The 24,904-nt window shown below is 41.2% G+C and overlaps 1 protein-coding gene across 3 annotated transcripts; it reads left to right on the top strand.

The window, feature by feature from the left end:
- The first annotated feature begins 243 nt into the window (after window positions 1–243).
- LOC310752509 (RNA exonuclease 1 homolog) lies at window positions 244–22,331 on the top strand. Of its 3 annotated transcripts, none has more exons than XM_083592961.1 (16): window positions 244–547; window positions 1,600–2,951; window positions 3,358–3,450; window positions 4,117–4,324; window positions 6,593–6,735; window positions 7,455–7,592; window positions 9,131–9,245; window positions 9,398–9,457; window positions 9,917–10,066; window positions 10,553–10,666; window positions 12,017–12,090; window positions 15,455–15,565; window positions 16,534–16,649; window positions 17,540–17,678; window positions 18,897–19,017; window positions 21,830–22,331. In XM_083592961.1, the coding sequence occupies exons 1-16, from the start codon at window positions 379–381 to the stop codon at window positions 21,919–21,921; spliced, it is 3,195 nt and encodes a 1,064-aa protein (XP_083449087.1). In that variant the 5' UTR covers window positions 244–378; the 3' UTR covers window positions 21,922–22,331. The 3 variants fall into 3 exon arrangements, 2 of the variants coding, with proteins under 2 accessions (XP_083449087.1, XP_083449086.1); XM_083592960.1 differs by having other exon boundaries at window positions 3,355–3,450; XR_014542978.1 differs by lacking the exons at window positions 16,534–16,649; window positions 21,830–22,331 and having other exon boundaries at window positions 3,355–3,450.
- The last annotated feature ends 2,573 nt before the right edge of the window (window positions 22,332–24,904 follow it).

The raw sequence follows: 24,904 nt of genomic DNA, 5'->3' as shown, positions 1-24,904 counted from the left end.
AAAACAAGGAATCGAGACCCTTGACAGAAACGCCCAGCCTGAATAAATCCAGCAGGGCGCATGCGCGGGGGGCCTGCTACCTCAGGCAGGCTTAATCAGAAGCAACGTGCCTTAACCGCTCTCGGGGGACCGTTAAACACCGTTGCGAAAGCCACGCCCCGAAAGTGGGTGGGGCTGTCGTTTTTCTCTTCATTTAAATATAAGGAGGCACCTTTGCGGAATGAGGGCGGGAGGAGAAGCAGCAAGCAAGCAAGAAAAGGGGCGGGGCTTCAGTAGCAGCGGCGCGTGGCCTCGCCCCGCCCCCTCCAACGGTTTCGCGCGTGACCGAGGCTTCGCCGCTTTTCTCCGGCGGCGTGGGGGGAGGCGGGAAAAGGCGGGATGCTCCCCTCGGCGGGTTTCTTTAGGAGCCTCCCTTGCCCCTTCGACGCCCGCGGGTGCCGGCGGCCCCACTGCCAGTACAGACACGAGGCCCTTCCGCGCCGGCGCCGCCTTCAAGGGGAGCCGCCGGTCCCTCAGCCGCGGCCCCTGAGCGGCTCTTCCGCGCAGGGTGAGGGAGGCGAGCAGCCGCTGGCGCGTGTGGACGGCGGGCCTTAAACGCGCATTTTACTTCACGCCTCCGGGTCCCCTCACGCCCGACCGCGCGTTCCCGCCTTTTCCCCACAAAATTTTCCCCGAGCTGGAGCCTCTTCCCCACGAGCCGGATAAAATATCAAGGCTTTTAAAAAGTGATATTCCTTGCTTTGTGTCTCCGCGTTCAGAGAAATGAGATTGAAAATAGGCCCTTTTTAATTACCGGCATCTGTGTTGTGCAGTTCCGGATTTACGTGTAAACTAAGCAAGCTATCTAGGACCCCAAAACATTTAAAGGGAAAAAAAACAACAACTGGATGTACATTTCCAAAATATAAGATAAAAAACAAATAAAACTTACACACAGCAGCAGTGTTTTGTGTAGTGTAGGCTCCTATGATGTAAGTCATGGGCCCTGCCTGCTAGCCGTCTCCCTAAAATATCACTGGTTTGCTCATTCCTGTATATAGGGTGCCTACATTCTGCATTTGCAAATGGCTTTAGATACTTATAGGTCCATAAATTACCATATAGCATATATTCAACAACAACAAAAAAGTGACAATTTGTTGTTGACAAAGGACAGCTGGATATAAAAATTACCTTCAGTAGCTTAGGGCCTCATCAAACCTAAATCCGGCTCTGGTGTTGTGTTAACAGTCTTTTTACCTTTTTTTGGTAGTTCTTATTTCTATTTTCCTGTGTTGCCATGGCATTATTTTTCAGGTGATTTGGGATATGGTTTCTTTAGGCACCCCTAAAATGCATTCACTTTGGCTCCTTTGCAGTGTCTTTGTTGAGTAATTCTTAGAGACAACGCACATGGTTTAGATGTGCTGGGGTTTTGTATCGTGTGTTGCTTTAAAGGAATAAATTATTCCAATGCCCTTCAAAAATAGTTGATGACAGAACTAAGAGTTCGGGCTAAGTTCTGTAATTGTATTCTTTAATGCTCTGTTTACATATAATTGAAATATTAGTGTATAACCTAAGGCTATGGTATTTATAAAACTTTCTTCTAATCAACAGGTCTTGATAAAAATATCCAAGAATTAGAAATGATCAACAAAGCAATTCAATCACTCAAGACTGAAGTTGAAGAGCAGAAGAAACTATTCTGTTATGACTGGGTGCAAGATTTCAAAAATAATGTGATTCTTGCAACAAATCACAACAAAGGAAATAAATCTTTCTCTGATGAAGGTGATGCCTGTAGTAGTCCTGTAGAAGTAAAAAATAATGCCATTTCAATCTCAAAAGAATCTAAAAGGTCCAGTAAATATAGTCTTGACCATAGCTGTCCAGCTACTGATCTTGAATATGACCCATTACTCAATTATTCTGCAGGTCTCGGGTCTTCTTTGAAGGAAGTAGATAAAAATGGCACATGCCACTCTAAACATTTTAAAATCTCTCATTGTAGAGATTTACAAGCATCTATAAAAACTTTTCCAGGTGAAAATAGATTCAGATCCCCAAGGAAGAGATCAGTAAGTTCTTCACCAATAAAACTCCAGGAATCAGATGATGATATGCTTATAATAGATGCCCCACCAATGAATGTATCAAAGAAACCAAGAATAAGCAAGACCTATAAAAAGTGGAATAGGGAAGTAAATGAGATGAGTTTTGGAGCTAATTTAGAAACTGTTCAGAACTCTGGAACATCAGATATTTTAAAAAATTTAGAGGGAGAAAGATCAGAAGTCATCACTCTTGGCCTGCATAGTGTTAATCAAAGTGATGGAAATAAAAGTAAAATAAAAATTTCAGCAGCAGAAAGTGCTTATTTAGCAGATGTCAAAGCGAGTGCTTTGAGTGTAGGAAGCAAACTTCGGACAAAATATTACCCTGCTACTAAAGGCAATAATGTATCTCCTCAGATGAAGTTTGAAATGAACAAAGAAATCTTGAAGGAGGAGTCACTGAATGTTATTTCTGTTAAAGCATGCAATATGACTGAGGAGGTTAGTAATCATAAAACTTTGCTGAAAAACAAAACTCAGACTAACCTATATTCTAGAGGTAGTACAAAAGATAAAGTTACAGCCCTACAAGAAAGCTCTAAAAAAGATCCAGTACCTTTTGGAAAATGGAGTATTCAGCTACATGGAAAAAGCAATGCATTGCCTATTAAACAAAGCTGTGTTCCAGTTTTGAGTGAGGACACATTCGTTGAAAAAACTGGCGAAAATTGTACTGATAAAACTATGAAAAAGGATGCCAAAGAAAATGAGATAATAGTATTAGACTCTTCCGAAGAAGATGACGTTGAAGAGGATAATGAACTTTCTGAATCAGATGATACTATGGAAGAATGTCGGAGAATCTTCAATGAGTATGTTGAACATGAAGCACAAAAGGAAAGATTAGCAAAGCAGGTAATTTTGCTTTTCTCAGTTTATTCCTTCCTCCTTGTAAAGGCAGACACAAATTGTTTTCTATTTAATCTTTTTTCTGACCATTCAGCACTTTTTTTTTGGTGTATCAATGCATATTCACTTGGTGAGGATCTGGAATTAACAGATGATAAAATTCCAGCTAATAGCTAGGGGGAAAAGTAGTACTTTTTTGTTAAACGAAGGTTTTTTGTAATATTAAAGATTGCCTTTGGATTTCCATCCTCTGAAAGTCTTTTTTTAAGTTTCAGGAAGCCAGAGTTCATTACAGAACTGCAGTATCATGAAAACAAACCGTAATTTGTTGTAATTTTATAATTTAGAAACAACAATCTTGATAGTTTTTGCAGTTTGTGTATGGCTATTTTCCTTTCTTTAAAAAAAGCAGGCCCTTGCAGTACAAACAGACGTAGAGTCAGATTTGAAGACAAGTATGCTTCCTGGACAGAAGAGAAGAATTGCACACACTGCAAAATTTGGTGTGAGTTTCAATCTAGCAGTTTGGGGAAATATTTGATACTATTTCATTATGTAAACATGGATATAGGTTAATGGCAAATAAGTGGTGTCAACCTATTGAAATTCACGGACCTAACTTAGTCATGTTAATTAATTTCAATGGGTCTACTGTGAGTAGGAGTATCATCAGATACAGTCCATGGTGTGGGAAACAGTTCTTAATATCTTAAATGAGATACTAACATTTTGTCTGTTAAAGCATGTTAAACCTGTCAGGCAGGTTTTAAGTTGCATTTTCATGTCTGCATTTTCCTCTCTTTACTACAATTTCAAATGTTGACTTAATTTGTGTTTGTTTCATCAATAGATTGTAGATACAGTTTGCATATCACCTTAAAGTTAAGAGCCACCAAACACTAAGATGCCAAGTGACAAAATATCAAATGATACATTGGTGAACAGGTCCAAATTGCTAATGGACAAACCGTTTTCTGATACAAGGTGCTCTACTTTCAACAGAATGGCATTGATAGTAACTGAAATAGTGACCCAACTGTTTGACCATTTATCTTTATGAAGAGATGGAAATACTGCTTTACAGTCTTGGGGTGTAACTTTACTTTAGGGTAGTAAATACAGTATTGCACTTACTGAATTTAGAAATTGTTCATTCTTCAATACTCACCAGGTTAATACCACTAAAGAAATAATTGTGCCTTTAAAAGCACCTCTTCCACAGCGGACCTGTCATTCCAGAATACTGCAAGCACAGCAACAAGCAACACAAATAACAACTGCTGTTAAAAGTGGTCAAGCTTTTGTTGCTGCAACTTGCGGCCCAAAGAGAACTGCATCAGTAATACCAGCTACTCAGATTCAAAGCATGGGCCCCATAGGTATGACTAAGTAGTATATTACACTTTTGATATTTGTTGAGTTTCATATGAGGGTTTGTGTGAGTTAAAACAAGATCTCATAAAACTTACCGTATTTTTCGCCCTATAGGACGCACTTTTTCCCCTTCAAAAATGAAGGGGAAATGTGTGTGCGTCCTATGGGGTGAATGCAGGCTTTTGCTGAAGCACGGAGAGAGAGAGGCGTCGGTGCGAACCGACCCCTCTCCCTCTCCAGGCTTCAGGAAGTTATCCGCAAGCCTTTGCGAGCCCGGCGGGAGTTCCAGCGGGCTCACAAGGCTTGCGGGCGGCAGCCTGCAGCCCGAAGCACGGGGCTTCCTCCGGAGGACGCCCCGTGCTTCGCGCAGGTGTCCGCAAGCCTTGCGCGCCCGGGGGGGTTCCCCCTGGGCTTGCAAGGCTTGCAGGCAACAGCCTGTTCTGGGGGCTGGGGACGGGGGAAGCTCGGGCTTCCCCAGCTCCCAGCGATGCAAGCAAGCTCCGGGAGCGATGGCGAGGTTGCACAACCTTGCCATCGCTCCCGGACCTGTTCTGGGGACGGGGGAAGCTCGGGCTTCCCCCGCCTCCAGCCCCGCAATCAAGCTCCGGGAGCGATGGCAAGGTTGCCCAACCTTGCCATCGCTCCCGGACCCGTTCTGGGGACGGGGGAAGCTCCGGCTTCCCCAGCTCCCAGCGACGCAAGCAAGCGCCGGGAGCGATGGCGAGGTTGCAAAACCTCGCCATCGTTCCCGGACCCATTCTGGGGGCTGGGGACGGGGGAAGCTCGGGCTTCCCCCGCCCCCCGCCCCGCAAGCAAGCTCCGGGAGTGATGGCGAGGTTGCACAACCTTGCCATCGCTCCCAGACCCGTTCTGGGGACGGGAAGCTCGGGCTTCCCCCGCCCCCAGCCCCGCAAGCTCCGGGAGTGATGGTGAGGTTGCGCAACCTCGCCTTCGCTCCTAGACCCCCAGCGCAGAGGCTAAAAACAAAGCCAGGACAGCGAGCGGGATCCATCCCGCTCGCTGTTATGGCTTCTTTGCTCTTTGGGGCTCGGGGGGTGGGGGAAATAATTTTTTTCCTTTATTTCCCCCCCCAAAAAAAGAATAAGTGCGTCCTATGGGCCGGTGCGTCCTATAGGGCGAAAAATACGGTAGCTTTAATTTGCTTCCCAGTCCCCCAGACCAAGAAACCAACAGCAGGGTATGTGGAGAATGAGTAGTTGATTGTTCCTAGGTTTCTGATTCAGATCAGGTTTCATCAAAACAGCCAGTGTCCATGCATTGATAGCTTAGAATCTGTGAGAGACAAATGTGGTGTCCTCCAGATGTTTTCAACAATTCACATCAGCCCTAGCCATGAAGGGGAAAGGGAATAGAACACTGTTCCACGCTATTTGAAAACATGCCCACCTGTGTGTATAGACAATACAGATGGTATCTGTGACTTTAAATGAGGTGATTGCAAGAAGGGGTGCACAATTGGTAACCACTGTACAAAAGCGCCCTGTGGAAAAATGACCCCTGTGCATTTCAAAGGCTACATTGTACACAGCCTGTATCACAGCCATTGCATCTTACAATACCTGTTTTCTCCAAAGCAGAACTGGATTGGTTTTCCCCCCTAGTGTCTCTGATAGAATTAGTGATGTGTAAGGGATGAGCTCCCGTTGCTCGGTCCCTGCTCCTGCCAACCTAGCAGTTCGAAAGCACATCAAAGTGCAAGTAGATAAATAGGTACTGCTCCGGCAGGGGAGTAAACGGCGTTTCCGTGCGCTGCTCTGGTTCACCAGAAGCGGCTTAGTCATGCTGGTCACATGACCCGGAAGCTGTACGCCGGCTCCCTCGGCCAATAAAGCAAGATGAACGCCGCAACCCCAGAGTCGGCCATGACTGGACCTAATGGTCAGGGGTCCCTTTACCTTTTTTAAGGGATGGTTTTGGGATATATTGCTTTATGTACCAGTAATTGCTGTTATATGTAAAATAAATGCCAGTACACATATTCAGCAAGCTGTTGGAAGGCTGGTATTATCAACCAGCAGCATGAAACCTTCAGCGAGCTCAGGTGATCACATGACAAGTCGTATTGTCTGTCATACCTGTGGCAAGGAATGGTCAGCACACAAAAGCTGTTCATCCCATGTGACTGCCTTAATGGTCACTCTGGCATTTACTGTAATCATTCAGCTTCCAGATAAAGTTTAAGAAGATAGTTTGGCTATGTGAAGTGCATTTACAAATGAAGCTTCAAACTACACAATATTTGTCTATTTCAGTTTGTTTAAATGTGTTTGAAGTTCAGCCTGTTGGAACAAGCACTGGCCAAGTGAATGTACTACTTCCTGGAAATGCATTAACATCAGTGCCATGTAGACTTCCCAATTATCCTGTAAAAAAAAATACTCCCATGCCAATTAAGGTATTTCATATTTTCCTTTGTGTTAAAATAGAGTAAAAGGCTTCTGGGTTTAGTATTTTTTAAACTTAAAAATCAATGCAGTAAAACAGAGGTGGTTTGTAGGTTGAAGGTGACCAATAGGGCCTTCCCATCCAGTCTACAGCCCCTTCTCTTCACTGCAATGTGTTGTTTAGACTTTGACATAAATTGAAGACTGTGTTCAAGCCTAATTCTAGTATGAACATTTTTGGTATGTAGGTTGTTTATCTGTGTAGGGATAATCCTCCATTCCTCTGTGCTGTGACCCAATAGTAAACAGTGCTTATTTTAACTATGATTTCATTCGAATTTGAGCCAGGTCAATGGGTGGGTGGGTGGTTGTATGTTTGCATGTGTGTGTGAGTAGGCCAGGACTCATTTTTGGCCCTGCTGACCTTGATGGGCTGGCAAAGAGGGAATGCAGCCAATGGGATTTAAAGTGTTAACAAACCACCACAAAACAGTATATTTAGAGAGGCAGTTTGCTGTTGAAAAATATTCTGACTTTGCCATACTCTTGCAATTTTGGGGATAGGATTTGAGGGAGAAGAGTTTGTAGCTATATAATAAGGTATTTGTTCAAAAGTCTTTTCAGTGATTTAGAATCCTTTTCTTTTACCCAAAACAATACCTTTCAATAAGTTTAGGAACGTTATTTCAATTCATGCACGTAGTAAGTTAAATATAAGTTAACATTTCAGCCATCAAGTCGGAGAAGGCCTCCTGTGATTGCCGAGCTGGGATCCAAAGTACCACATGACACAAGGCAACGATATGTCAATTTTTTTTTGGAAGAATTCTTGAAAGTTTGTGCAACAGTCAATGAAGCTTTTGACAAGGTCTGCAGTAGTTTTAAAAACCAATGTAATTTATTTTTTATGACAGTTATATGAATTGTGGATATGTGAAATAAGTGCTGAGTGCTTTGTTGCAAACATAACATACATTGTGATCCTGTGTGTGTATACTCAAGAGTAAATGCCATTTATTTTGGTTGGACTTTTGCTCCCAATGAAGCCTGCAGTGTACTGCAGTTTTAGGCTGCAATCCTAAACCTATTTACTGGGGTGAAAGTTCCTTTGACCATAATCGGACTTGTTTCTAGGTGAACATACATACGATTGCAGTGTTAACTGGTACCATATTGGCCTGAATATAAGCCTCAATTTCCCCCCAAATTCAAACCGTGAAAAATTAAAAAACGTGGCTTATATTCGCGACTTGACAATATGCAGCCAGGAGCGCGGCAAAGTGGCACCCGCCCAGCGCGTATTCCTCCATCCTCTCCCCCGAGGCCGGCGAGGAAGGGGAAAGGCCGCCAGCAATGCAGCTCCATTCCTCGCTGCTCCCAGTGTGCAGCCAGGGCAGAATGATGGGGACTTTCTGTATTCATTATGGATTTGTCCTAAAAAGTAAAAGTTCATTCTTAATATTTAATTACTTTACTAAATGTATTTGTCACCCATCAATATTCCTATTTCCAAACAGTATTTGAAAAATAAACATTCCTTAGTAATAAAAAGGCTAAGAATAGAACGCTCATTATATATTATTAAATTGTTACTGCATATTTAACAAAAGAAACTTAAATTGGAGATACCAGGAAATCAACTAACACAATCTTCTTGAATGAAAATAATTGATTTTAAAAAAGAATCTGATTTAAAATAAATTCTGAATTTAAATTGAAGCGGATATGGTGATTGTACTTATCTCTGAATCTATTGTGAGACCATCACAGTTAAACACTTAATGCGGTGCAAAACTATAGGACTATTTACAGTACATCACTAGTGGAGTGTTGAACTTGTTTCTCAAACTGCATACAAGCACACACAGCAGTGCCACACAGAAAGCCAGAAAGCCACCGATGAAAACCAGAAGACCTTTAAAAGCAGTTTGTGATGGACGGAATGAAAACATTAAATTGTCTGGTGCAACTGAAAATGATCTCTTGAGTTGTGGCCACTGAACTTTAAATACCAATTTTTCTTTCTATATATATCAGGGGGAAAGGCAGGATATAAATATTATATTATTATATATCTATTTATATCCTGCCTTTCCCCCTGATAGGACTTAAAGTCGCTTACATATAAAAACAGAACCACTAAAAAGGACATCCGAAGGCAGCCCTGTTTAGGGAAGTTGTTAATGTTTGATGTTTTATCGTGTTTTTAATACTCTGTTGGGAGCAGCTCAGAGTGGCTGAGGCAACCCAGTCAGAAGGGCAGCATATTATTACTATTATTATTATTATTATTTGTTTGGATGCTCTTCCCCATTACATACTCTGTTCCATTGCGGGGAGGGGGGGGAGTACAGGGTGATGTGCAATTTACAGTATATATCATACACACTTTTCTTTTTAATGTAGGCATTGAAAGAAGAAAAAGCAATATATGACCGTTGTGGTAGTAAAAATATATACTTGAACATAGCTGTGAACAAGCTTAAAAAATTGAGGGATCATAGCAGTGTGTCAGCAGATGGTAAGTTCCAGTGACGTGGGAAGGGAAAACTGGTAGTTACAATGGACCAATTTTATTTCTCTTCTAAGTACATTTAGATTACATACAATGTTTGTTTGTAGAAATAAGTTCACATTAACAATGTGAGACATCTGTGATTTTATTTTGTATAGGCCAGCCTTCAGACAATAAACGCACTACTTCAACTGGCTTTAGAAAAGAAGAAAAAAATGGTAAAATAAAACTATTACTGTATTTTGAAAAATTTGCACAAAGTATAAAAATTCTTTCACGACTGAAGTACTTATAATATAAAAAGCTACTTTTTTCTAGTTCTAATACTCTTTGATTACTTGCTTATAATGAAAATGAAAAGTAATGAAAAAAATTCAGTGCTTTCAAAATGTTTTTATTCTTGTTTTTATTATGTATTTTTCTTATTTGTATTTTTATGCTGTGAACTGTGCTGAGATCTTTGAATGAAAGGTTGTATATAAATTTAATAAATGCTATGACAAAAGGCATATATTTAGGATGAATTTGTAAAGTTTCACAGCATATATAAACTTAACCAAAGAAAAACTAGCTGCTACTGACTACCTATAAGTTGAATCTGAAAATAATTCTGACAGTTATAATGCCTGAATGACAGCTCTTCAGAGTTTTTTAACTGTTTTGTTGGGGTGATTAAGATTTTACAGGAATTACTCTCTATAAACTTCTAAAAGAATATGCTTTGACTGATGAACAGTTGAAGGAAAATGGCTTCTCTGAACCAAATCCTGAGAAACCTGGCAGTGCTGTACTATGCAGTGGCTCCATAAAAGCAGCTTTATCTGACTGTGAGTAAGTGAGAATGGAATGAAAAACTGAAACCCATCAGAAAAATATTCCTATATTGTTCAAAAAATGCTTTCCAACATAAGATTTCATCCACAATGTGCTACAATAAAATGCTTGTAAGTGTCACTCATTGCCAGTACTGTGAATCAAGTCATCCTGGTTAATAAAGCTTGAAGAATAACTGTATTTTTTCTGCTCCTGATCTATCAATTTAACAACTTAATTAATATTGTTTGGGTGATTATCCATCTGTTCCATGCATAATTGGAATATATCTGAATTACTCCTACCAAAGCTTTACTATTTTAATCAGTAATTACGCTAGTAGTAGCAATTCTGCTGCTTGGTAATGTGAATGAGAACCAAATTCATTAGATTTTTTGCAGTTGTCTCTGGTGATTAAAATGGTTTCTGGGGGTAAGTGCAGATGAGCATCTTGCAGGTCTCAATTCTGGCTTACTACTGGATTGTGTTACTGGTTACAGCTTCCAGAAGAATTTGTTGTCGATGCGGAGAAATATATACTGTAACTTCATCAGGAAGGCATGTTCGGAAAGAAGAATGCAGCTACCATTCTGGTAGAGTATTAAGACATAAAGGTAAGGATAAACTCCTGTCTCCCCAGACATATGCTGGACATGCCGGTGAGATTGAGACTACTCAGGTAATGTCCACTGAAGTAGGGCCAGCAAGTTAAATTTTGATTAACAATGAAAGGGTTAAAAATAGTTTTGCTTGCATTTTTCCTTATTAAGCCACCAATCACTTACCATTAGATACAGACTTTGCACTAATTTGTGGTATAATGTTATTAAGCAAGGAGCAAACATTGGGTCTGTGTTCTTCTCACCACTTCCTGTCACACATGTTTTTTCATGCTTGTTTCAATATATAACAATACAGAGAACTGTGACTTAGTATTTTAGTAGCCAGGATCTTAAACTGGAATTGATTTTAATATTATGCTTAGTAAACCAACATCACAACACAGTGCCCCATTTCAGATCTAACAAAACTGATGCTGTGATGGTGATTAAATTAAACCAAAGTTGGCATCTGAGGGAGGAACATCCAGATCTGATGTTTGTTCCAACTTTCCTAAATGGTGGTTTAGCATGCCAGGACTGTCACCAACCCCAAAAGAGCCCATGTAGGTAGTGTAGTTAAAACTAATAAGTTATATTCAGCTATTTATGCTTGACTTTGTACAGTACCTCACTTTCATTTTCCTGCTCTTTTTAGTAAAATACATGATGGGTGATAAGGTTGTCATTTCGTATTCTCAGTTTAGCTACAATCTTGAGAGAAACTGACACACATTTGTAATAAAACTATAATTTCATTGGATAGTTGGAAATCCAATTCAGTATCCCTTTCTTCAATGCATGTATATTTGATCCTTGGAATTCAACTTGGTTTTGTTAAACTGATATTTTTTTTAAGCAGAGCTACTCCCTTAGTGTTCTGGTTTGCATATTTAAAATAAAGTGTATTGGTGTATGTGGCTAAAATTATGGGCGCTTCACACATCCCTTGGTATTACTGCTGCCAGGAAACAGACTGTTGTGTTCTCAAAACCTGGGGTTGTAGTTTCTTTCTCCAAACAAACCATGATCCAAAACCAAGGTTTTGTTCTTGGCTTCTGCTTGTGTTATGTTTAGGGGAAACTAACAATGAGCCCAGGGTTGAACTACATGAAAAAGGCAGACTATGGTACGTTTCCTGACAGCAGTGAAGGGAAAAAATGTTTGCGATTTCAGCAGTGTGCATCAACTTGTTTGTTCACATTAAACCATTGTTTATTTTGATTATTTGGTTGTGATGTGTGAACCAAGTCAGTGTAAGAAGAAAACTGATAGTTCAAAGTGCAATCGATCAAAATTTTAATTTTTTGGATAAGGGTTGATTTGAAATTACTCATCTGCTTCCTATTACTTACCCTGTAACAGTTCCGGGTGGTTTGGAAACACGTTACAGTTGTTGTGAAGGAGTGGTAGGATCTCCTGGATGCCAGGTTGCAAAGGTGAGAGTACTCTCCAGTTGCTGTTCTCAAACTTTTCACAACAAACCAACAACACCAGAACTGGCTTATGAATATAAACAACAATTTTACTAGAATGAGTGTAAAACCTCATAAACCAACAAGACAATGAACAAAGTAAAATGCAAAGTGTGTAACCAAGCCTGGAGATAGTGTATATGATGAGGTCTCATCTACTTGGCTTCAATTGATCATTTGGCTTTGCACTTCCAGCTAACAGCTACGTGAAGAACGCTTTCTGGCAGCTGCTCCCACGTTTGTGGCTTTGTGCTTCCAGTGAATGACTACAGTGGTACCTTGGGTTACATACGCTTCAGGTTACAGACTCCGCTAACCCAGAAATAGTACCTCGGGTTAAGAACTTTGCTTCAGGATGAGAACAGAAATTGTGCTCCGGCGGTGCAGCAGTAGCAGCAGCAGGAGGCCCCATTAGCTAAAGTGGTGCTTCAGGTTAAGAACAGTTTCAGGTTAAGAACAGACCTCCGGAACAAATTAAGTACTTAACCCGAGGTACCACTGTATTTGTTCCATCTGCCACATTTTATGTTTATGAGTATCTCCAGGCTTGGTTACACACTTTGCATTTTACTTTGTTCATTGTCTTGTTGGTTTATGAGGTTTTACACTCATTCTAGTAAAATTGTTGGAAAACTCAGCAGTGGCCAGAAGATTGGAGAAGATCAGTCTACATCCCAATCCCAAAGAAGGGCAGTGCCAAAGAATGCTCCAACTACCGCACAATTGCACTCATTTCACACGCTAGCAAGGTTATGCTTAAAATTCTACAAGGCTGGCTTAAGCAGTATGTGGACCGAGAACTCCCAGAAGTGCAAGCTGGATTTAGAAGAGGCAGAGGAACCAGAGACCAAATTGCAAACATGCTCTGGATTATGGAGAAAGCTAGAGAGTTCCAGAAAGACATCTACTTCTTCATTGACTATGCAAAAGCCTTTGACTGTGTCGACCACGGCAAACTGGCAAGTTCTTAAAGAAATGGGAGTGCCTGTCTCCTGAGAAATCTCTATGTGGGACAAGAAGCTACAGTTAGAACTGGATATGGAACAACTGATTGGTTCAAAATTGGGAAAGGAGTACGACAAGGCTGTATTTTGTCTCCCTGCTTATTTAACTTATATGCAGAATTCATCATGCGAAAGGCTGGGCTGGATGAATCCCTAGCCGGAATTAAGATTGCCGGAAGAAATATCAACAACCTCAGATATGCAGATGACACAACCTTGATGGCAGAAAGTGAGGAGGAATTAAAGAACCTTTTAATGAGGGTGAAAGAGGAGAGCGCAAAATATGGTCTGAAGCTCAACATCAAAAAAACAAAGATCATGGTCACTCGTCCCATCACCTCCTGGCAAATAGAAGGAGAAGAAATGGAGGCAGTGAGAGATTTTACTTTCTTGGGCTCCATGATCACTGCAGATGGTGACAGCAGTCACAAAATTAAAAGACGCCTGCTTCTTGGGAGAAGGGCAATGACAGGCCTAGACAGCATCTTGAGAAGTAGAGACATCACCTTGCCAACAAAGGTTCGTATAGTTAAAGCTATGGTTTTCCCAGTAGTGATGTATGGAAGTGAGAGCTGGACCATAAAGAAGGCTGATCGCCGAAGAATTGATGCTTTTGAATTATGGTGCTGGAGGAGACTCTTGAGAGTCCCATGGACTGCAAGAAGATCAAACCTCTCCATTCTGAAGGAAATCAGCCCTGAGTGCTCACTGGAAGGACAGATCCTGAAGCTGAGGCTCCAGTACTTTGGCTACCTCATGAGAAGAGAAGACTCCCTGGAGAAGACCCTGATGTTGGGAAAGATGGAGGGCACAAGGAGAAGGGGGCGACAGAGGACGAGATGGTTGGATAGTGTTTTCGAGGTTACCAGCATGAGTTTGACCAAACTGCGGGAGGCAGTGGAGGACAGAGGTGCCTGGCGTTCTCTGGTTCATGGAGTCACGAAGAGTCAGACACGACTAAACGACTAAACAACAACAACAACAAAGATGAGACCTGTTCTCTGGATATTATCCAGGTTTCGTAGCAAGCTTCATCAGTCCATAATGCTAATCACTCAACACGGTTTAATAACTGTTCCTGTGAGTACCTTTTGTCTTGAGTGAACCATGTGTTAAGACATTCTTATCGCATACATAACCAGTATAGCAACGAGAGAGACGCTGCCACATTTTATGTTTTTTAGTATCTCCAGGCTTGGTTATGCACTTTGCACTTTAGTTTGTTCATTGTCTTGTTGGTTTATGAGGTTTTATACTCATTCTAGTAAAATTATTCTTTATATTCATAAGCCAGTTCTGGTGTTGGTTTGTTGTTTAATTATTGTTATAACACCTGATATTTTTTGTGTATACTCAAACTTTTCACAGCACATATATTTCTCAGGATTTTGTTTTAGCTTTTGCTTGCAGCAATCTGCCTATAGCCACTGATTGGCTGTCTACATAGAGAGTGATTGACAGGGGTCAAGCATGAAAGACAAAAGTGTTTTAAAATCTCTTGAATTCCAGATACAGCTATTCTGTTAGTCTTGTTATCTTAGCAGAACTAGAGCAAAATAGGTGACCAAGTTTCCTTCAAGAAGCTCCAACCCTCCTCTTTTGTGTAGAGCAGGGTGGTCCAATGTGCAGCTCATGGGCCACATGGAGCCCTTGATGTCTTTTTTGTGTGGTCCTTGGCAACATTTGACACATACACCCTGCGATGCAGAGAATAGGGGTAGATTTTTAATTTGTTTTGGGGAATTCTGTTCTCATGATATCATAATATGCTAGAAAACAAGATGGGACTGGTTCTAAAAAAGTGTTGGGGCTCAAGCCTGCCTCATTTCCTTAAATCTAAATTTGTGAGAGAAAAGCAGATATGTAATAAATTAGTGTTGAACATGCTAAGGGACACTTTAGTTTACACTTTCTGGGACTTGGTCCTGATATTAAAACAAGCTGTATCTTGATGGACAGTGGCAGATGCTGTAATTGTTTTGCTTTCTGTATTAAGGTTTAGTCTTCTATTGAATGTTTTTGCCTCCCTCATCTTGGTTACTGTGTGGGGAAAATGAACATTTGAAATGCATGAAGAAGTAGCATTTAAAATTTAAAAGACAAATAATGAACGCTGAGGATTTCAACTTCATATTCTTTAACATTCTTTAACCAATAATCAAGTGCTTGACAAAATAGTGTATAAATTTCCAAAAGATACTTAGTAAATTTCTAAGGTGAATTTCCAGAAAAGGGAAGTTGGAAATGGTATGATAACTTAATTAAAAGTTACTGAAAATATGTCACTTCTCAGACTAATTTGAATATTCCTTGGTGCTTTGTAGCTCCATGTTCATGATGGCAGAAAAGAAAATATAGATGGCTTTGTGAAGACTTTCATCAAACCACCTCCACTTGATGGAAATCATGGTGTATTTGCGTTAGATTGTGAAATGGTATGCTAAGTTAGGATCCTTTAAAAAAATGCAATTTAAAGTACAATTGTGTTTTCCTGGCAGTATAACTTAAGGACAGATGTTATTTTTCTAGAAAAAGAGGTGCTGGAACTCACCCTGAATGCCTCCCTTATTCTCTTAGAATGGCAGTGGCGCCCTTCTGAGAGGTGCTGGAACTGAGTTCTGGCTGAAAAAAGGCACTGGATGCTACTCTCTTCAGTTGAGAAATGTAGATCAGACAGGACAGACTGACTTGAGAAAGAAAAACTGCCTCATAAAATGCACCTGCTTTTGTTGCTCTCCTGAATTGAAATCGGGAATTATTTTCATTGTTTTTATTCTGATTGTATCTAACCCTGGCGTTGCTACATGATGAAGGATGGGTTAAAAACTTAAAATATTTTGAAATTAAATAAAATATGTAATGCTGACAATATCCTTCTCTGGGAGTTGGATATTAGTGGCTTTTTGTTTTTGTTCATTCCTTCTCTAGATAATAGAAAGTGCAGGATGTATAGGAAATATACAAACCATTTAGCAAAAACAAGTACACATTTTTACATGCAGCTACATGTGTCTTTTTCTTTCAGTGTAAGCAATTACTTATAAAACTTGATTAACGTAGAACTTCCATTGTAAATTAACAATATAATCTTTTGGGTAATCAAGTAGCTTACTAAGAGGTAACTGATGAATTGAAAACATCTTTTATCATAATAGCTGACAGGAATTTCTAGGAATTTCCCAGAGAAAAATGTTACTTTTAGATTTTAAAGTTTCTAGTATATACCTACACCATGCACTGCCATGATTTTCAATGTAAAAAATATGTTTGCAAAGTAGCAAAGATGTGTTCACCTATCTCCACCATTTCAAAATTACATTAGTTTTCATTTCAGTTTATTCAGAACATAATCAGGAACTAAACTTAATTATGAAAAATTCCATTTAACACATTTCTCTTCTAGTGTTATACAACACGTGGATTGGAACTCTCCAGAGTGACAGTAGTTGATCCTTCACTTCATGTCATCTATGACACGTTTGTTAAGCCTGATAATGAAATAATAGATTTTAATAATAGGTATGTGTCTTATTCAAATACCAAAACATCAAGTGTTTGAAGATAAGTAACTGTGTTTGCACTCAACAGTAAACCAGAAATCCTGAGAATTGGTCAGACTCTGCATGAGCTACATGTGAGTGCAATAGGGCTCCTTTGCATTTGCTTCACTCCTCCCTTTGTGTGAGCAACTGAACAAGCCAGGTTTTAATGCTTTATCATGTGAACCCAGGTATAATTAATTGTTTCTAATCAACCCAAGATATTAAGCATACCTTAGAGCGTAGCTTCCTAAGTGTAATGGCAAATGGCTTCAAATCAAGCTAGGTTATGAAGCTGTGTTTGGCTTAATATCTTCAGTTGTTTTGAAGCCACAAATTATAATTCTAATCTTCACGTGTAAATGATAAACTATTATTTAAGTGCTGAAACCCAACTTTGATCAGCTGCGTGCATAAAAGGGAGAAGAAGGAGGCTGTCCTTGTGCATAACTTGGCTCATTAAGACAGGATTTTTGATTAGCATTGCATGTGAATGCTGTGAATGTGATGTTATAACCCATGGGCTACTTGTATAGCATCACTGCTTTTTGCTGTAGTATTTCTATAAGAATTGCATCAGGGCTCTGGAGTTAAGTTACTTATTGTTATTTTTTAATTGAATTTTATAAGTAATAATTAAGTGTAGGTAAAATATGTGCAAAATACCAGCAGAGAATAGGATTCAGACGAATAATAGACAGATAATATTATTACTTTGTCATGGTCTGATTCCTTCCCCAAATTTTTCATTCCAAAAGGAAAATAAAAACTCTTCAGTTGTATCAGTTGTGGGATAAGTGAATCTGGTATTTCTAAAATATTCATGTCTCCCTATTGTTTTACTTCCCTTGACACTCTGATTTGCTTTAGGTTTTCTGGAGTGACGGCAGAAGACATGAAGAGTACTGTAACATCAATTCGGGACGTGCAGGCAATATTGTTAAACTTGTTTAGTGCAGACACAATTTTAATTGGACATAGTTTAGAGAGTGATTTGTTTGCTCTCAAGGTAAATTATACAGAATGGTAATATATTTAAAATGATTTGAAATGTTTTGCGTAAAATCTGTTCAGGTTTAACTTCTGTGTACTGTCTAATACCGCACACAGAAGTGCCCTGCTGGATTTATACCATCTAGCACAGCATTCTGTTTCCCACGGTGATTAACCCGCTGCCTCTGGGAACATGAGGACAACAACTCTCTCCTTTGTGCGTCCAGGTTCACTGGTGTGGTGTGGGTGAGGGATAGATCTAACATGAATTGCAATAAAACAGGATAGGACTATCGGAATTTAAAGAAGCCATAACTTGTTTGATTACAGATTTCAGCAGGTTTTGGCACTAGGTGTATATCCTGAAATGGACCAATTGTTGTTCCCCAGCAACTGATATCCATAGGCACACTGCCTCAAGTCTTAGAGGTGACATGCAGGCATATAGTCATCATGAATAATAGCCATTGATGGGTGCCTGCATACTTGATGAATTTGACTAATTTTTTAAAATAAGCAAAGCTAGTCATCATCACAGTATATTGTTGCAGCAAATTCCATAGTTTAACTATGCTCTGAGAAAGAACTGCTATGGTAAACATGTTACAGAGAATGGGAGGATGGGTTGTGTAGCTTGCTAGCCAGGAAAGAGTCTAGGATGTGTAGTATGAGGCCTTTTATAACCTTCCCCCAAATCTAGTTTCCAAATGCTATGTTGGGCCAAAATCCAAACCTTTGTGAGAGTACCTTGCCCTCTCGCCCTCAGAATGGTCAGTGCTTCCCAGCCATTGAATGCTATGCTACTGGAGAGACATGGCAATAGTGCCACAAGGTAGCTGCAGCCTTTTCACCACTTCCCAATGGCATTGCTGTGGCTCAGAGGCCCCTATGTGAAAAAGTTAATGTGATACGGTTTTTGTTGTTGTTGTTGTTTAGTCATTTAGTCGTATCCAACTCTTTGTGACCCCATGGACCAGAGCACGCCAGGCACTCCTGTCTTTCCACTGCCTCCCGCAGTTTGGTCAAACTCATGCTGGCAGCTTCGAGAACACTATCCAACCATCTCGTCCTCTGTCATCTCCTTCTCCTTGTGCCCTCAATCTTTCCCAACATCAGGGTTTTAAAGCTTTAACTGAAGCGATAGTGTGTTTTTTAACCACAAGAATATTTTAGGAGGCAAGACACAATCCAGTTTGAAGTGTCACTGAATCATCCAGCTTTGTTTCTTTTCCAGCTGTTTCATAATAAGATTGTGGATACATCCGTAGTTTTTCCTCATCGTTTAGGCCTGCCTCATAAAAGAGCACTTAGAAATCTAATGGCTGATTATCTCCAAAGAATTATTCAAGATAATGGTAAGACCTGGTGAAAATGACAGTGTATTTTACAGTTAATGGAGAAGAACCAAGAAGCAAGCAATACCTATGTTGTCACTCAGACTTTCCAGTTTGATCCAGGTTTCCCCCCAAAAGGATTGGATTGGTCATGTGCCTTGTTTGATCACTGGAAGCTGAGTGTGTGAACTGACTGCATTGAAAATAACTGTCTCTGAGGTGATATTGAATGACATGGCCAGAGGCATGCCGTAGCAGAGGCTAAGTTAGCTGGTTTCCTCGGTGATTTTAAGATCTTAAATGTAAATTAAGACTACAGATGTATGGGATTACACGTAAGTTGAGCTAGAAAGTGGAAGAATGCACAGAGAATATGTACTATTAGAACAAATATCACTCAGAAGACAGCTTTCAATCCTCTCATCATTTTCAAGAGCTACACTGCTAAAATTGCAATAGTATTAGTGGTTTCATGTCTAGTTTGTATAAATCTGTGCTCACCTGCAGTGCTGTCGTGCTATTAAAGCATCTTCACCTGTTTTAAATAGATGGTCTCCAACATTGGATGTATTTTGTATGATTGATACATGTTCTTGAATTGAGTTATTCACCTATACATAATGCATGTTGTCTTTTTAAGTCTCGTGGGGTTACAGTTACAGAAAACTAATGCATATAGTCACACATGTACTTTACAGTTGCTCCATTACGATGTAATGCTGGAGTCATCAGGAGTTCAAAAGCCTTTCTTCAGGATTCAGAGCTGGAGTGGGAAACTTGTGGCCCTCCAGATGCTGTTGTACTACAACTCTCTTTAGCTCAATCAGCATGATGAATGATGGGAGTGAGCCCCACAACATTGGGAGGGGCAAAGGCTATCTGTACCTTCTGAGTTTCCCCTTTTGGAGCCCTAGAGAAGATACTCAAAGCCTATCTAGCGCTTGTTTTACGGGCTATGCTATTTTTCAGTATTAGGCCCTGAAGTGTATTTTGCTGCACAAACAAATTCTTATGAACTGACGAGCTCCAATCACACATGAAGTTCTAAATAGTGAATGATCTACTGTTATGGAACACGTATGTTCGGGCATAACCTTGCATACAAATGCTTATTTTAAAAAATCCAAAAGTGATGTAGCATTAAAATGTGTTGTCAGGGCTGCCCAAGGTCCCAGCTCACAAAGGACCAACGCTGCTTCTTTGTTAAGTACAAAAGTCTTTATTGAAGTTCAGTTTCACTTCCAGAGCCGCAGCGCGCAGCTCTACGTCTCAACTGTTAGACCGCTGATGCTCCGTCTGAGTCTCCTCCCCCCTGACACCAATTTAAGATTCTAGCCTTACTCCACCTCTTCCTTAGTTCCTTCCGTCTCTGATTCCGCCTGGCCGTTGGGGTCTCGCCCTTTCTAGCCTCTTCTGACGCTGAGTCCCCTGAGCCTTCCCCCTCCCTCCGGCGGGCTTTAGGAGCTGGTTCCCCATCCGGGTCTCCTGCTGTTCCCCGCGCCTGTACATTTGAACTTGGCGCGCGCGCCCAGCCGGTAACTTTCCTCCTGACCGTTTCACTGCTGCTGCTGTCACTGCTTCCCCCTCTGGGGGGGCTAGCTGCAACTGACCTCCCCTCCGTTGGAGGCGTGGTCAGCCCTGACTCACTCTCTCTCCCCGCTGGAGGAGACGCTGGCCCTGACACATGTGACTCTTCCCCCCCACTACGCTCTGGTGGGGAAACTGGTCCCAATCCCCCACTGCTCCTTTGGGGTTCCCCTCTGTCTCCTTGTTTCTGGTGCGTCCCCCCTGGGACCCCCCTTGCCCTGACCATAGGCGCCCCCTTCTGGGAATCTTCTGATTCGCTGGAGAAGCTCATGGAATCTCTCAGGCCACTGTCATACTCCCCTACGCTGCCCTCGGATTCTTCCCCTTCGCTCTCCATTTCCTCTCTCCCCAGTGCTCCTGCTCCTGAGTCCCTGACATGTGTACTACCTGTTTCTTGCATCTGTAAACTTTCCTCTGCTTTTCCTTACAAAACTAATACTTTGGAGTGAAAGGTGTCTGATTGCTTCAAGTGCCAGCAGTATCAGCTGCCAGTTGGCAGCTTTTGATCTAGTTGAGCATAGGTCCTATTCTGTGACAGATCTAGATCATATTGTAGTGTGACTGAAATCTGAAACCTTGAAACCTATTCAAGTGTCTTCTGTAACACTGTGACATTTTTTCTATACTATTATCCACCCTCAATACAGTTAGGCTGTGTACACATTTGAAATAACAATAATTATGCAGCCCATCTGGCTGCACATTCTTTCCCTCAAAGAATTATGGGCACTGTACTTTACCCCTCCCAGAATTACAGCTCCAAGGAGCAAACTATAGTGCCCAGAATTCTTATGAGGGAAAGAATGTGCTTTGAGGAGATAGTGTACAGACTGCCTTAGCGATCCATTATCTTCAAGATAATTTTCAAACTTGCTCTTTTAATGGGTAATTTTGGAAACAAATGCAAATACCGTATTTTTTGCTCTATGAGACTCACTTTTTCCCTCCTAAAAAGTAAGGGGAAATGTGTGTGCGTCTTATGGAGCGAATGCAGGCTGTGCAGCTATCCCAGAAGCCAGAACAGGCTGCGCAGCGATCCCTCTTGTTCTGGCTTCTGAGATTCAGAATATTTTTTTTTCTTGTTTTCCTCCTCCAAAAACTAGGTGCGTCTTATGGTCTGGTGTGTCTTATAGAGCGAAAAATACGGTACTTGAGTTTATTACTACAACCATTAATGTTAAATATTCAGTGCCAACTTTCTAATCTTTTAAATACTATGCATATTCATGAATGTTATTTTTTCTAGTTGGTGGTCATGACTGTAGTGAAGATGCAACTGCTTGTATGGAACTTATGCTTTGGAAAGTAAAAGAGGATACTAAAGGCAGAAGATATTAATGCTTTGCAACAACAGCCTTTCTTCATCATTGCCTAGTGAAAGAGTTTTCTTGCCCCTGTTAGTGTCCTAATTCAAAGTACTGTGATAAGTATATGCACTAGTTAGTTTTGCTGGAAGTTTGGGTTAATGTTATTCAGGATTATGATATTTTTGTTCAATATAATATTAGAGTTGATTATGGGAGCTTTGTGCTAGTCAGAATTGTTAATGTAAACAGCGAACATTTCCCAATTTTGGCAGTTTGGAAAGAACACTGTACTTATTTTCTTTTTATGAAGAATCCTGTACTTATTTTCCCTTTATGAAACTTCTGTGTGTCCTAAGCAAAAAAGTTGTTTTCTGGCTGTCATTGTCTGCTGAAATAAAAACTCAAAAAAGCTGATATAAATAAAACAAATGTTAAACATTATGTTAAACCATTCATTTGGTTAGCAGATCTCTCTAGCAGTTGCATAGGTGGCCATAGGCAAGCACTTTGTCACTGTCACTGCTTTATGGCTTTGATCTATTTGTTAATCTTATGGAACAAAGTAAGTTAAATTGCAATTAGAGATTAAAGGCAGCAGTGAAAATGTAATTTTTATTTTTAAATAAAAGAGTCAAAGGCTGTCCATTACTGAAATTTCTGTCAAGTCCATGTTCCAGTTGTATATATCAGCTTGAGATGAGCATACAGCACTACTTAAAATATTTAGCTAGTTAGTCCAATGAGCCTAGGAGAGCAACACTGGATCATCCAAGCTGGACTGGAGCAAGTCTCTCACTAACTTTTAGAAAGAATCTAAAAACATTCCTGTTCACCCCATATATTTGATGGCTAGAAGGTCTGTTAAAGGCCAATCCTGAAATAACCTATGATTCTTTTAAAGCAGTTGTAAACTGTTTTTAGAAGTTTAAATGGTTTTTTCTTATTCATGTGTGTGTCACACAGGACTCCTTCAGGGAGGGACATGATATAAACCAATGAGATCCCTAAATATAAACCAAATACTGCACTGAAACATCAAGCATTGTCCCTGCAACCTAAGAAAATCTGCCTAAATATCGGGGTAGGGTCAGCAAGGTGGCTCACCTTGGGTGGGGTTAAAAAGCAACTAAGCAACCTCCTAAACATAGAAATCACACAATGCGATCTCATTGCAGTATTACCTTTGAACCAGCACCTCAGGCAACAGAGAGTGATGCTTGCGTTTTACTCTCCAAGGATCCCTTCAGCTATCATCAGGCAGAAATCACTCTTGGCTAGGTACGATATCATCCCAACAAGAGTTTTTATGGATAGCATGATCCATCCCCTTCTACTTGCCGACTACGGCACGGAGCGGACCCTGTCGGAGAGGTCGGGAGCATATCGGGATATTGAGCCTCCTTTTCCGGAGGATACCCATCCGTACCGAAACTGGACTTACCCTACGTCCCCACGAGCTCTAAAGGAATCCACTGGCGCATGTAATTCTCTGACCCCGCCGGAGGAAAGAGAGCTTTTAGCCACCTTTGGCAACCTTCCACCGAGGGAACAACAAGAAATAATCGATAGATTAGAAGTACTTAACCATCAGCTCATATATGTCCAGAAGAACGGAAAAGTCCTGCCCACTTCTCAGGATAACCATGCCAGCTTTTCGGAGTCGTGTTCTAAGGAAGCAGGAAGACTTCCACACCTCAGTCCAGCTCCTAAACCCATGCCTCCCCCACCTGTGGGCAAAGCCCATCAACGCTTGGCAGACCCAGGTTTTGCCTCACAAGTTGGCCTTTCATCTCAACTCCTGATAAATTTTGACTCGCCCTCCAAGAGTCCCCCGCTGAAGAGTGTAATTCAGAGTCCCCTCCACCAAAACAATTCCTTACCATCTAATCCATCAATGCCGGAATTGGAGTCCTCATATTCTCCTGAGCGGCACAGACACGACATACAAACGGTATCTGTACGTCGAGCATCCCCAGTACCTTCACTAGCATCAGGTCAGGGGAGCGTTCCACCTACATCAAAAAATGATCCGGATTTGACTGAAGACCCGGCCGGACATATAAATCAAATGGTTTCATTGGCGACCTTCAGACCTCGCGGTGGGGCAGTCTCTGCAAATCCTGTGGAGCCTCCTAATGAAGTGGCCACCCTTGGGTTAGCCAGCGGGAGACCCGCTCTGTTGTCCCAGTCTGAACACCCCACTACCAACTCCAAGATTAGGCACCTCCAGCAGGTGCCTGCCATGCAAAGTAAAATAACTGACTTTTTTGTGGGGTCTGCCCTGCCTCCAAAGGACCCACTTCTCTCCCCGAAATGACAGCGAATTGAACACAACAGGAACTCCCCCCTATCAGTCCTCAGCTGGAACATTGCGGGCTGGAGGAGAAAAAAACATGAGCCAGAATTCTTGGAGTATATCAATCGGTTTCATATCATTTTGTTCCAAGAATCGTGGGAAGTAGAAAAAATTGTGCTAAATGGCTTTGAGCTTCTAGAACTCCCTGCCTGCCCCTCCCTGAAAGGAGGCCGCCCTAAAGGGGGCCTAATAATAGGCATCTCCCTCAACCTACATTCCAAATTTACTCTAGTACAGGCCTTGCCTCCCTACGCCCTTACCGGGCTGATTGCGGGGGAAAAGATCTCGCTCCTAGTTACAAATGTTTACTTGCCACCTGGGGGTTCTTCCCTTGAACTGGGCTCTAAATGGGGCTCGCTAGAAGAGCATTTGCTTTCATGCTATGTTAAGTTTCCTAACACCCCGGCCATAATTGGTGGTGATTTTAATGCCCGTACGGCAGCAAATTGGGACTCGTTGACCAAAGCCAAATGGTGGGTTACCCCAAACCTTGATAATTATGACCTGGAACACATCATGAAGAGAACTTCTAAGGACCACAGAGTAAACGAGGCTGGAGTACTCCTCTATCAAATGGCCATCCGTTTGAATTTGGTCCCCTTAAATGGCACATGCCTCCCCGATATTCCAGGGGATTTCACCCACCTGAGCGTTAAAT

This window comes from Podarcis filfolensis (genome assembly GCF_964270895.1).
Source record: "Podarcis filfolensis genome assembly, chromosome: 17".
Taxonomy (NCBI): Eukaryota; Metazoa; Chordata; class Lepidosauria; order Squamata; family Lacertidae; genus Podarcis; species Podarcis filfolensis.
Note: the sequence above shows the minus strand (reverse complement) of the source record. Positions and strands in the feature narration are given on the sequence as shown.